Genomic DNA, 11,768 nt, shown 5'->3' with positions numbered 1-11,768 from the left:
AACAGCCCATTGAGGAAACGGAGGTTGGGTCACTACTCTGAGTGATGCACTGAAATCAGTCGTCATGCCCGGTGGGTCCACAGTCAACAGACTTTGTTGACCCAAAGCAAACAAAAGGAGGGCAGTGGCTGGGGGCACACAGCCCTCCCCAGTTCCTGTCCCCTGGTGCTCCGAAAGGCACAGAAGCCCCGAGCAGTAAGACACAGACATGGAATATTTGGGTGGATTTATTTATATAAAGATAGAATATTGGAGGAGGAGAAGAAAAGTAGTGACAGAGGATTTGGGGGGGGGGGGACCACAAAACACCACGTGGCTGTCTTTCTGGGGGAAGCAAGTTCAAACCCTCAGTGACCTGCCAAACCCTCATGATGGTCACCCACATAGGCCAATCTTCTCCCCCCGCCCCCACCAAATCCAAGTAGCTGTAGTATTCTGTAAAGCACCTGAGCTGTTCAGTGATACTCAGCACTTCTGTGGTGTCAGGAATGAACACCAGGCAGGAAGTGAGGTGCCCCTCTCCCCCTCTCTTTATTCTTACCACCACTTGCTCAAGGTGTGGAGCAAAATACACTTCAAGTTTCTTCCAAAAGGCCATGGTTCTAAATACATGAATTGCCTCCTTCTAGAAAACCTCTAAGGGTCCTCTTTGCCAGCTCTCACAGGCAGTCACTAAATGCAATACCCAGAGAATGACGATGGTGAATTCTAGTTCAAACACATCTCAGCGGGTGGAGGCTTCAAGAAAGGAGAGCCTATTTGTATGAATGACATCAGATTGGACGAGAGAGCAGGTCACAGTTTAAGGAGATGCCGAAGAGAGTTTACCTGGAGCTACTTGCGAGATGAAGAAGATGATGAAGATGAGAAGGGAAAACAGTCTCATAGCGCCGAGTCAGTGGAGGCCTCCTCGGAAGCTCCTGGAAAAGAAAAGACAAATGGCAGGTGTAATAAGGTTATGAATAAAAAGTAGTTTAAAGTCTCCTCATTTATAAGTCTGATCAGGGTGACTAAACACAGAAGAGAATGTCCATTGTGATCAGAGCACTGACAATGTCCACTCACTGGACAATGAACGCCCGTGAAATAAACAAGGGTAATGATTACCAATGTTAGGTGCAGAGCTGGGGGAATTTCTTTTGTGAGCGCTTGATGAATCAAGGCCTGAGGAAGAACAGTCATAGTAGTGGTCAAATCAAAACGGCTAGGATCGATGGAGAATTTACTCTATGAAAAACCTGGGGTGGTTTGTAGAATTTTTTTTCTCCAATTATTCTCATGGAACTAATCTGCTCCTTCAGCTCCGAGTACAAATACAGTCACACGAAGTCCTTATATTCTTCCACTAATCTCTCAAGTGCTCAGGAGAATGAAAACCATCACCTACGTCGCCAGACTCTGTGCTCCCTGAAGAGGTGGTCCCTCTGTTCTCCAAAGAGTTGAAATCCAGGCTCGGCTCAGCCATGTCCTGTGTTCTTAATAAGGACTGGTCCTGTCTACTCTGACCAGTGAAAGTCTACTGTCCCAGTGATTACCCTGCTGATTCAGGTCCCTGACCCCGCCACAGTCATGTCTCATGACTGAGAAAACCTCGTGCTCTTGGCTCTGGTACTGCCAAGGAAACATAGTCCCAGTGTAGGGGAAAGCCAAGGGCTTTCCTTCTTAGCCACAGACCGAAGAAAAACAAGGTCTCTTCCCAAATTAGGCCCTTGCCTTGAAGCAGGGGATTTAGTGTAACCAACCCCTCAAATTTTATTCAACCTCCTGTTTATCTCCTCTGTTCCTGGGGTTTGGCTCAGCTGACCCTGACTCAGAATCTCGGGGAGCAGGGCATGACATTTCAGTTTTTCTTCACCCAGAAGATCTTGGGTTCCTCAAAAAACAATGATCTGCTGATCCTGAATGAACCATTGTCTACAATAAACGTCCTCAGAAGTGGCAGATTTTCGTATCTTTCCCTCTTCTCCCTGGATCATAGTTGATATCTTACATTTATGTAATCGAGTAGAACCAATCAAGAAGACCATAATGAAGGGGATTATTATCGTCTTCCTGAAGCCAGAAGCAAAGTGGCCTTACTTTATGCAGGTACTAATATGATCCCTAAAAGTACACATGAGGATACTTAGAGATACTTGGTATATAGTGATAAAGTTTGTATGTGGTGAAATCAAAATGAGAGTCAGAAGTCTGGTTCCAGATTCTGAGTTCTTTACCACTGCAGGATAGTCCACTAGTCTCTTTACATAAGGACTGGCTCTTAGAATCCAGTAAAAATTATACATTTTAAAAGGATAATAAATTGGCTAATAGTAACTTTCCATGGACTAGTGATCACTTAGGAATTAGGACTTAAAGATGTTTATGATCTTAACACAGTCCATGTAAAAAATTCATTATATAGGGGAAATGTGCAAGAATAAATAAGGATATTTTTATAAAGAGTAACAATGGTGACTTCCACTACCAGTTATTATTGTTTATAATGACACTGAAGCTTGGGGGCACCTGGGTGGCTCAGTTGGTTGAGTGTCCGACCCTTGATTTTGGTTCAGGTCATGACCTCACTGTTGTGAGATCTAGCCCCTCGTCAGGCTCTGTGCTCACAGTATGCAGCCTACTTGGGATTTGCTCTCTCTCTCTCTCTCTCTCTCTCTCTGTGCCTTCCCCATTTGCACTTAGTCTCAAAACAAATCAATAAACTTAAAAAATAAAAATAAATAAATAAATAATGGTGAAGCTTGAAATATGAAGCATAGGCCCCAAACAGAAAAACAAAACAAAACAAAACAAAACAAAACAAAAAAACCCAGACATCCAAACAGAGAAGCCACCATGCAGACACTGACATTCAGTTCACAATAAAGGTGGCTTTCATGTGAATGGTGACAGAGGGCGGTGGATAAATCATATAGAGTTGATTAACTATTCATTTGAAGGAAAACTATTTGATAAACTAAGTGGAGCATGAAAAGAGATTATAACTTTTTTGTATGTATTTTTAGATTTTTCAGTGTTTCATAGAGAAAAAGTATGCATAGCTTATATAACAAAAAAATCAAAAGTCTTAATATTTATTATTGCAATTCCTAAAATTTCAGAGGACTAAATATGTTAGGGTTTTTAGAGTCATACTGAATATGTCCCCCTAAAATTCATATGTTAAAGCTGAAGCCCCAGTGTGATGGTATTTGGGTGGCCTCTGGGAGGTGATCAGGTGTCTACAGAAGAGACCCCAGAGATCTCCCTTGTCCCTACCACCATGTGAGGATACAGCAAAAAGACAACCATCTGTGAACAGGACATGGCCCCTTGCCCATGGAATCTGCCAGCATCTTGATCTTGGCCTTCCAGCCTCTAGAATGGTAAGAAATAAATACATACACTGTTGGTTACAAGCCACTTGGTCTATGGTATTCTTATAGCAGCCCAAATGCACTAAGACACATACCAAATACAAAATATGTAATAGACATATGATTGATGAGACTCTTTAAAATCTGACCTGTGACAGTGAATCTGTAACCCTTTTCCTCTAATTAGTTTTTGCCAGATATCAATGGGTTCTGCAGGAGACTAAGGACCCCACTCGTACCTGGCACCTCTGGAAAACTCTACTGTTGGCCCCATTTCTCCCGGAAGCTGATCCCTCATATTGTCTGACCATCTATCTTGAGAACATGAATTCAAGAGCCAGGTAACTGTAGAGAAAACAGACGAGGACAAAGCAAATGTGGAGGAATCTTTGGAATCAAAATAATGGTTAATATGGTCTGTTGTTATAATATTTGTGGTCTCTAGTTAAGAATGTCAATCTGGGCGTGCCTGGCTGGCTCAGTTGGTAGAGCATGTGACTCTGATCTAGGGGTTGTGACTTTGAGCTCCACATTGGATGTACAGATTACTTAAAAATAAAATCTTAAAAAAAAAAAATGTCAGTCTGGCCTAGACACTGCTAACCATATCCCTCTGATCATGGTAGAAATGGGGCAAATGTTTCCCTGAGTGTTTCCTGGGACATAACTGGAGCATCTCTGTGGTAAGAGGTAGGTTCCTATAAATATTTCTCTGTGTCCTACCTGTTCAGTCTCCCAATTACTAGCAACTTCCATTCTTTGAGGAAGAAATTTCTTTGCATGTACTCTTATTTCTAGTATTGTTTAGCGGCATCAACTAAATGCACAGGTTAGCTTAGCATAACTTAAGTGGTGGATAACTGTGAACCAGAAGGCCAGAAAACTAAAGATGGCTTTATCTCCTCCAAGAGTTTCTTACTGTAATTCTAGAGCGCATGGCATAGATTGTTGAGTCTGTGTCCCAGAGTAAGAGCAAGCCAGTATTTGCACATGGATGTCTGCCCCAAAAGCATGATGTTGTTGAGGTAGCACCTGTATCATCTTTGATGTGTTGAAAAATTTATTGTAGATCCTTCTGAGTGGCTAAGGGCGTCGATGGGTAAGATGAAGAGATGAGATGAGATGATGAGATGAGTTGAGATGAGATTAAAAACATGATCTCAGGTGAGATTGAGCTCTGCATCTGGCTCTGTGCTGGACGGAGTCTGCCTAAGGTTCTCTCTCTCCTTCTGCCCATGCCCCCAGGAAAAAAAGTAAAAGACCTAACAATTTCTAGGGATTTCCCAAGAGTGAGCACAAACTCAGACTTGGAATAACCAACTAAACTGCACACCAGACAGTCAGATCCAGAAAGACTGTTTTGCCACTCATGAACTTGCCTGTGGGGCCTTCCCTGCACACCCTCCCACATACCCAGGACTTCATATCCTTTTCCTGATTTTTTTTTCCAAATTTTGCACTTATAAATATTTAAAGTATCACATGTTTTTATTTCCATCTCCCCTGTTAGAATATAAGCACCACGAAGGTAGGAATGTTTTTTGTTTGGTTTACTGCTTAATAAATACGAGTTAAGGAAAATGAATGAATGAAAGTTGACATAATGGGTGAATTTTGTCCAAGTAGTCCAGCAATTCTGGTGGCCAAGTCAGAACCAGACGGTTTACCATGAAAAGGATAGTCGGAGATGCGGCAACACAAACAGAACTCAGGTTGGGTGTTCCCACCTCTTCTTTCTCTTCCCCCATGACAAAGAGTTCCACATGCCCCGTTGGGGGTCCTCCCCGCCCCTCCCCTCCCCTCCCCTGCCCTCCCCTCCAGGGTTCTAGTTCCTCTGTTACCAAGCCAGTCCTCCGTGCTTGAACCAAATTCAAAAGGCATGGAAAAGCATGGAGTAGAGGCACAGGGCCGTGCTGGGGTTTTCCAGACAGTGTGTAAGACAGGGATGTCTGTGGGCCAGTGAATGGTGGGAGAGAGAGACTGGAAAGCAAAGAGGGTTTGCACCTCGTGGTGAAGAAATACAAATAAGGAGATGAGTTATGTATTTATTTATTTTTTTAATATATGAAATTTGTTGTCAAATTGGTTTCCATACAACACCCAGTGCTCATCCCAAAAAGTGCCCTCCTCAATACCCATCACCCACCCTCCCCTCCCTCCCACCCCCCACCCACCCTCAATTTGTTCTCAGTTTTTAAGAGTCTCTTATGCTTTGGCTCTCTCCCACTGTAACCTCTTTTTTTTTTTCCTTCCCCACACCCATGGGTTTCTGTTAAGTTTCTCAGGATCCACATAAGAGTGAAAACATATGGTATCTGTCTTTCTCTGTATGGCTTATTTCACTTAGCATCACACTCTCCAGTTCCATCCACGTTGCTACAAAAGGCCATATTTCGTTCTTTCTCATTGCCACGTAGTACTCCATTGCGTATATAAACCACAATTTCTTTATCCATTCATCAGTTGATGGACACTTAGGCTCTTTCCGTAATTTGGCTATTGTTGAGAGTGCTGCTAGAAACATTGGGGTACAAGTCGGTTCCTAAATTCTCCTGGTGGTGGGAGACCATTTGACTACTGGACCCAGAACCATTCTGATGGGGCACACTGTGGACTGATGTCACAGACACAAGGAATGTCCAAGTCCTGTGAGTCCTGTATGCAGACCCCGTGGGAAGCCAGTGCCCACTGAGAACACCCAGGAGGCTAACATTTGTATCTGGATCCGAATGGCTTTGCAGACGCTCATTTACAGCTGATAATAGTCTATTGTTCGTGTACACACTTGCACTGAATTTTCTTTAGTTGTTCAGTGACGGGGACCCGGTCATGTAGATGGTCCACACTGTTACTGACCATAGCTCCAAGCACACTCTTTTCTTTCCCATGTGACTCTTCCGGTTTTGGAAGAACGCTAGTAAAACTTACCTCTCCTCTTTGTCCTCCAGCCTCCCGGGCACCTCGCACTACTTCCTGCCTCCTCTCCCCACACCCCCGCCTCCAGGTTTGCTTTGTACATTGTAGAAAGCCACTCTGCAGAGGCAAGACAGTGACACCTGTCGTGGAGAAGTGACTTACGCAGGATACTACAGCAGACGTCACGCCCTGAACAAGAAAAGTGAACAAGGAAGACACAGAATAATCACAGCAATCCACACTAGAGCTTTCTGACCTGCACCTGACGCTCCTTTCTGGATGGTCTCCCTGTGCACCTGCGTGAACCACCACCACATGCTGGGCGCTGTGCTCCCTCCACAGCGTCCTCCCACTGGGCGGGTTGCCCACTGCACCGGCAGGTCCCAGGACAAAGCTCTGTCCTTGTATGGCCTCACCCCACGATGGGGGATCCTTTCCTATCCAGCCTCCCTGCAATTGTTAAGGAAACCATAACTTCCCTTCCAAGCAGACAGAGTACTGTAGACCAGCCAAAAGAAAAATCTTAGATTATGTTCTTTTTACTGATGGTGTCATCTCGGGTCAGTTATGTAACTCATCTGAGTGTGGTTTCTACATCAGCAAAGTGGGGCTGATAAACCGAAACACTCTAAGGATGACATATGTTCTGTGAATGAAGAGCCTGTGTGGGGCCCCTGAGTGGCTCAGTCGGTTAAGCACCCGACTCTTGGTTTCCACTCAGGTCATGATCTCACAGCTTTGTGCGAGTTCAAGCCTCACATCGGGCTCTGCGCTGGCAACACAGAGCCTGATCAATGTTCTCCCTCTCTCTGCCCCTCTCCTGCCCTCTCTCTCTGTCTTAAAATAAACAAATAGAACTTAAAAAGAAAGAAAAGGCTTTGCAAAATGTAAAGCATAATAAAAATTTTATTCTTAAATTGTCTCCCTCTCCCTGACACCCCCTTCCCAAAAAACAACGATTTCCTTTAATCCATCCTAAAGATAAGATGACTGATTAGTTAGACCTGAACGTTGTTTGCTTTTATTCGGACAGAGGGGGCCCTGCTTCGGACCTGGGAGTCAGGGCTTCTCGGCTGCTGCCCGCCCCCATAAGCCCTTCACTTTGCAGCAAACAGTGAAAGCCCGGCAGGGCCCTCGGAAAGGCTCACAGTCTGGGGTCCCTCGCTTCAGGCAGATTCCACCACGCAGGTAACAGGGTCTTTCAAAGTTGAACGCTCTGGTGGCAGCTGGAAATGAAAAGGTGTTTGTATGAAGCCGCAGGTCTGGGGCAGGGGTGGGGGGCATGCCAGGGACCTGGGGGGGTCGGGGGAAGCCCTCAATTTCCCCGCTGGACATCTACAATGAGTGATTCAGCTCCAAGGCCTTCCCCTCTCATTTTTCCATGAGACATCATGGTTGGTGACAACCACTGGATGGATGGTTCTTCCTGAGGTGGGGACAACTGGGCATTAACCAGAGGGTAACCTGTGCCACCCGGTGCTCCTCACTGATCCCCCCACCTCCCGCCACCCCGCACCCATCCCCACCCTCACGGAACCATCTGAAGGAAGCCTCGCCCTTCAGAAGAAACTCAAGGCCAACACCATGACACGAGGGTCAAGCGGTCCCCAGGCGGAGCCTGTGTGAAGGATCTCTGTCTCCACACCAGGTGATACCAACACGTGAGCCAGCGGATTCTGTTTCCAATCATCCAGTTCATCCACAGGGAAGGGGAGGCAGGAGAAGACAGCTACCTAACCAGCCCTTTTAACAGGATGTTTGGAATTCCCTCCGAAGGAATTCTTAAACTTTGGGATGTAGACATGGCCTCCGAGTAGCTGCCTGATGCTTTACTCTTCAACTGTGGTTGACTGAGGGAAGGGAAACAACAAAGTGATGATAAGAACGGGCGTCGTGCTTGGTATTTACCGGGCAGTACCTGGAAAATGATAAACACAGCAGCGAGGACCACCTGGAGAAGTCTCATGGTGACGGAGCTGAGGGTCCCGAAGGCCTGATGGTGAAAATCAGGAGGACGAGGTCAGAAGCCCAAGGTTCTGTGTCAGAGGAAGTCACGGCAGCCCAGGGGTTGGCGTCGAGATGAACACCCTCTGCCCGAGGCCCCACTCCTCCATCGGCTCTGGCCCTTCTTGGTCCCTGAGCCCCCGCTGCTTGCCTCGTGTTTCTCTCCACATGTAAGTTGAGGCAGTGCTGTCTTTTTTCTTTTTTGCTAAGTTTTCTATTGTAATTCTGGTATAGTTAACATACAGTGTGCTAGATTAGTTTCCGGTGTACAATATATTCATCCAGCAATTCCATACCATACCCAATGGTCATCACAAGTGCAGCCTTAATCCCCAGCCTGTATTTCCCCCATCCCCCACCCACCTCCTCTCTGGTGACCATCAGTGTGTTCTCTGGAGTTAAGAGTCTCTTTCTTGGTTTGCCTCTCTCTTTCTTTTTTCCCTTTGCTTGTTTGTTTTGTTTCTTGAATTCTATATTATGAGTGAGATCGTATGGTATTTGTCTTTCTCTGACTTATTTCACTTAGCATAACAGTCTCTAGTTCCACCCATGTTACTGCAAATGGCAAGGTTTCATTCTTTTTTATGGTTGAATAATATTCCATTGTATATATACTCCCCGTATCTTCTTTAAAAATCCATTCGATGGACACTTGGGCTGCTTCCATATCTTGGCTAATGTAAATAGTGCTGCTATAAACATAGGGGTGCATGTATCCCTTTGAATTAGTGTTTTTCTATTTTTGATTAATGCCCAGCAGTGTAATTCCTGGATCGTCGGGTGGTTCTGTTTTTAGAGGCACTGCTATCTGACCACATGGAGTGACGCTGGGGTCCAGGCAGCATTGAAGCTATAGCCCCTGCAGGTGAGTGGTAGGGGCCGGCAGTCAAGCTGCTAGGAAAGGAGAATGAAGAGAGTTCTTCACAGGTAAGACAGTTCGTTGAGGCAAGCTGATGGGATGGTCCAGTGCTCCTTACAGAAGATTCAGAACGGCAATGGATTGGCTATAACCTTTCTGGAGAATCCATGTTGAAGGAAGAAATAGGGGAAAGGGGCACTGGGTGTCTCAGTCAGTTGGGCGTCTGACTTCGGTTCAGGTCATGATTTCACAGTTCGTGGGTCCAAGCCCTGCATTGGGCTCTCTGCTGTCAGCATGGAGCCTGCTTGGGATGGTCTGTCCCTCTCTCTCTCTGCCCCTCCCCCACTGGTTCTCTCTCTCTCTCTCTCTCTCTCTCTCTCTCTCTCAAAATAAGTAATAGATTTTTTTAAAACTTCAAAAAATAGGGGGAAATATGCCAAATTATTCCTAGGATTTGAATTTTATCCTTTATTTTCACTTCAGTTACTTTTCTGACATTAAAAAAAATACACTTTGGAAAATTACAAATAATAATGTAAAAACTGGAAGGTTCAAAAAAAACAACCCATAGCCCTACCTTTCAATTATAAATGCTATTTACAATTCAGAGTACTTTTATTCTTTTCCCTTGTGAATAAAATGATGTAAATACTAATTTTCACATTTAAAATATAGAATCATACTTCATATAGGTGGGTTTCCCCCCATGGTAAATATTATCCTGGAAATTCTTTAATGTCTATTCAAATACATTTGCTTCACATATTTGGAGGCCTGTACATGTATCTTTAGAAATTCACAGGATTTTCAACGTTTATATAAATGACTACACATGGACGGTCAACTGCCTGCATATTTCAAGTGTGATAGGTGTTGCCCAGGTGCCCGCTCCAGAAACTGTTGTTACTACTTTATCCTCTTACTGACAATGTGCAAAAATATCTTTGGACTCTTGATCTTCTTACTGGTACTAGTTATTATCAATGTTTTCAATCTTTGCAAATCACATTAGTGAATAATAATACCTTCCTGTCTGTGGGCACCTGGTGGCTCAGTCAGTTAAGCGTCCAATTCTTGGTTTCGTCCCAGGTCATAATCTCATGGTTGGTGAGTTCGAGCCCCAGGTCAGGCTCTGTGCTGACTGCATAGATCCTGCTTGGAATTCTCTCTCTCTCCCATTCTCTCTGCCCCTTGCTGCTTGTGCTCTCTCTCTAAATAAATAAATAAACTTAAAATAATAATAATTATTATTATTCCTGCTAATAATTACTATTATTATTCCTGCTTGCTTTAGTATCTATCTTGTTAAAATTATTTCTGAAAAAGTTGAGCATTTTTTAACAATGTTCCTCGGTTATTTTTGTCTCTTGTTACCTGTCTATACACTTCACTTGGTTTTCTATTTTCCCATTCATCTGTTCTTACTGATTTCTGACAACTCTATAAATATTTAAGGTCGCTCATCTTTTATCACGTGTGTTACAAAAACTGTTTCTGGCTTCCCTTTTGCCCTGTACCCACTCATCTAGTAGCCAGAATTCATGGCTACTCTTGAATGATTACTTTTTACTTCGTTCATGTTTGGTTTTTCTTAAAGACAGGTTTTGTCTGTGTGTTTACCTAATTATGTCTGTATTCCTGGTGAGGTCTGTCCTCGATTCTTTGGCGCAGAGGTGGAAGCTATTTTGAAAAGCTGTGACAGACCTGAGTTCCCAGCAGTGACATGGAGACTCTTTCGTGCTCCACTCAGAAATGGGAATTTCCCGAGCTCACAGAGATGCCCCCACTCTCTAGTCCTGTGCTGCCTCAGAGAAGAGGCACGAATTTGAGTTCATGTCTCTGTTCTCTTCGAACACGGAGGCTTGCACGGAAGAGAAACCAAACCACACATGATGGGAAGGTACGGACGATGACCAGACCTACCCTGATGTGACAGTACCTCGGGACACCCTGGAGAGAACAGATGGGGCATTTTGCATACTAGTCAGAGCACCTAAATCCTAACTTCAGCAGGTATCAAGTGCCCAGAAAGGCTCAGGTCGTGGGGTGAACTCCGTTCTTGTCCGCTCTCCTGCGTGTCTCTTCCTGTTAGGTGCTGCACGATGTTAACCGGCATTCCATACGATGGAATATTACCCATCCATGAAAAGAATGAAATCTCGCCATTTGCGATGATGTAGGTGGAACGAGAGAGTATAATGCTAAGCAAAATGAGGCAGTCAGAGAAAGAGAAACACCATATGATTTCACTCATGTGGAATTTCAGAAACAAAATAAATGAGCAAAGTGAAGAGAGGCAAACCAAGAAACAGACTCTTAACTACAGAGAGCAAACAGATGGTCACCAGAGGGGAGGTGGGTGGGGGGTGGGGAAATAGGTGATGGGGATTAAGGACGCCTTTGTGATGAGCACTGGGGATTATGGAAGTGCTGAGTCACTTTATTGTACACCTGAAACTAGTATTACATTGTATGTTAACTGGAATTTAAATAAAAACTTAAAAGGAAAAAAAAAATTATTTGCTTCTTTTCAGGGGTCAAGGGTCAACTGTGTAAAAAAATTTTTTTAATGTGGCATTAAAAAACAGAAAAAAAGAGTCAAGACCTCGCTTATAGTTCTTGCCAAGATTCAC

General features: G+C 44.3%; 1 protein-coding gene and 1 long non-coding RNA gene across 2 annotated transcripts in view; both read right to left on the bottom strand.

The window, feature by feature from the left end:
* Window positions 1-902: 902 nt before the first annotated feature.
* Window positions 903-7,007, bottom strand: LOC123584289. The gene is made up of 3 exons (XR_006705300.1): window positions 6,285-7,007; window positions 3,596-3,701; window positions 903-920 (listed from the first exon to the last, which is right to left on the bottom strand). It is a non-coding gene; the product is annotated as an uncharacterized LOC123584289 (long non-coding RNA).
* Window positions 7,008-7,160: 153 nt separating this feature from the next.
* Window positions 7,161-11,768, bottom strand: part of LOC123584273 — an 80,222-nt gene continuing 75,614 nt past the window's right edge. Inside the window, 3 exon segments of the mRNA XM_045451986.1 lie at window positions 7,161-7,352; window positions 7,355-7,498; window positions 8,181-8,265. Of these exon segments, the coding sequence (XP_045307942.1) occupies window positions 7,294-7,352; window positions 7,355-7,498; window positions 8,181-8,265 (288 nt within the window). The 3' untranslated portion in view covers window positions 7,161-7,293.

The sequence above is a fragment of the Leopardus geoffroyi genome, chromosome B1 (genome assembly GCF_018350155.1).
Source record: "Leopardus geoffroyi isolate Oge1 chromosome B1, O.geoffroyi_Oge1_pat1.0, whole genome shotgun sequence".
NCBI classification, from domain to species: domain Eukaryota; kingdom Metazoa; phylum Chordata; class Mammalia; order Carnivora; family Felidae; genus Leopardus; species Leopardus geoffroyi.
This window is presented reverse-complemented; position numbering and strand designations above follow the sequence as displayed.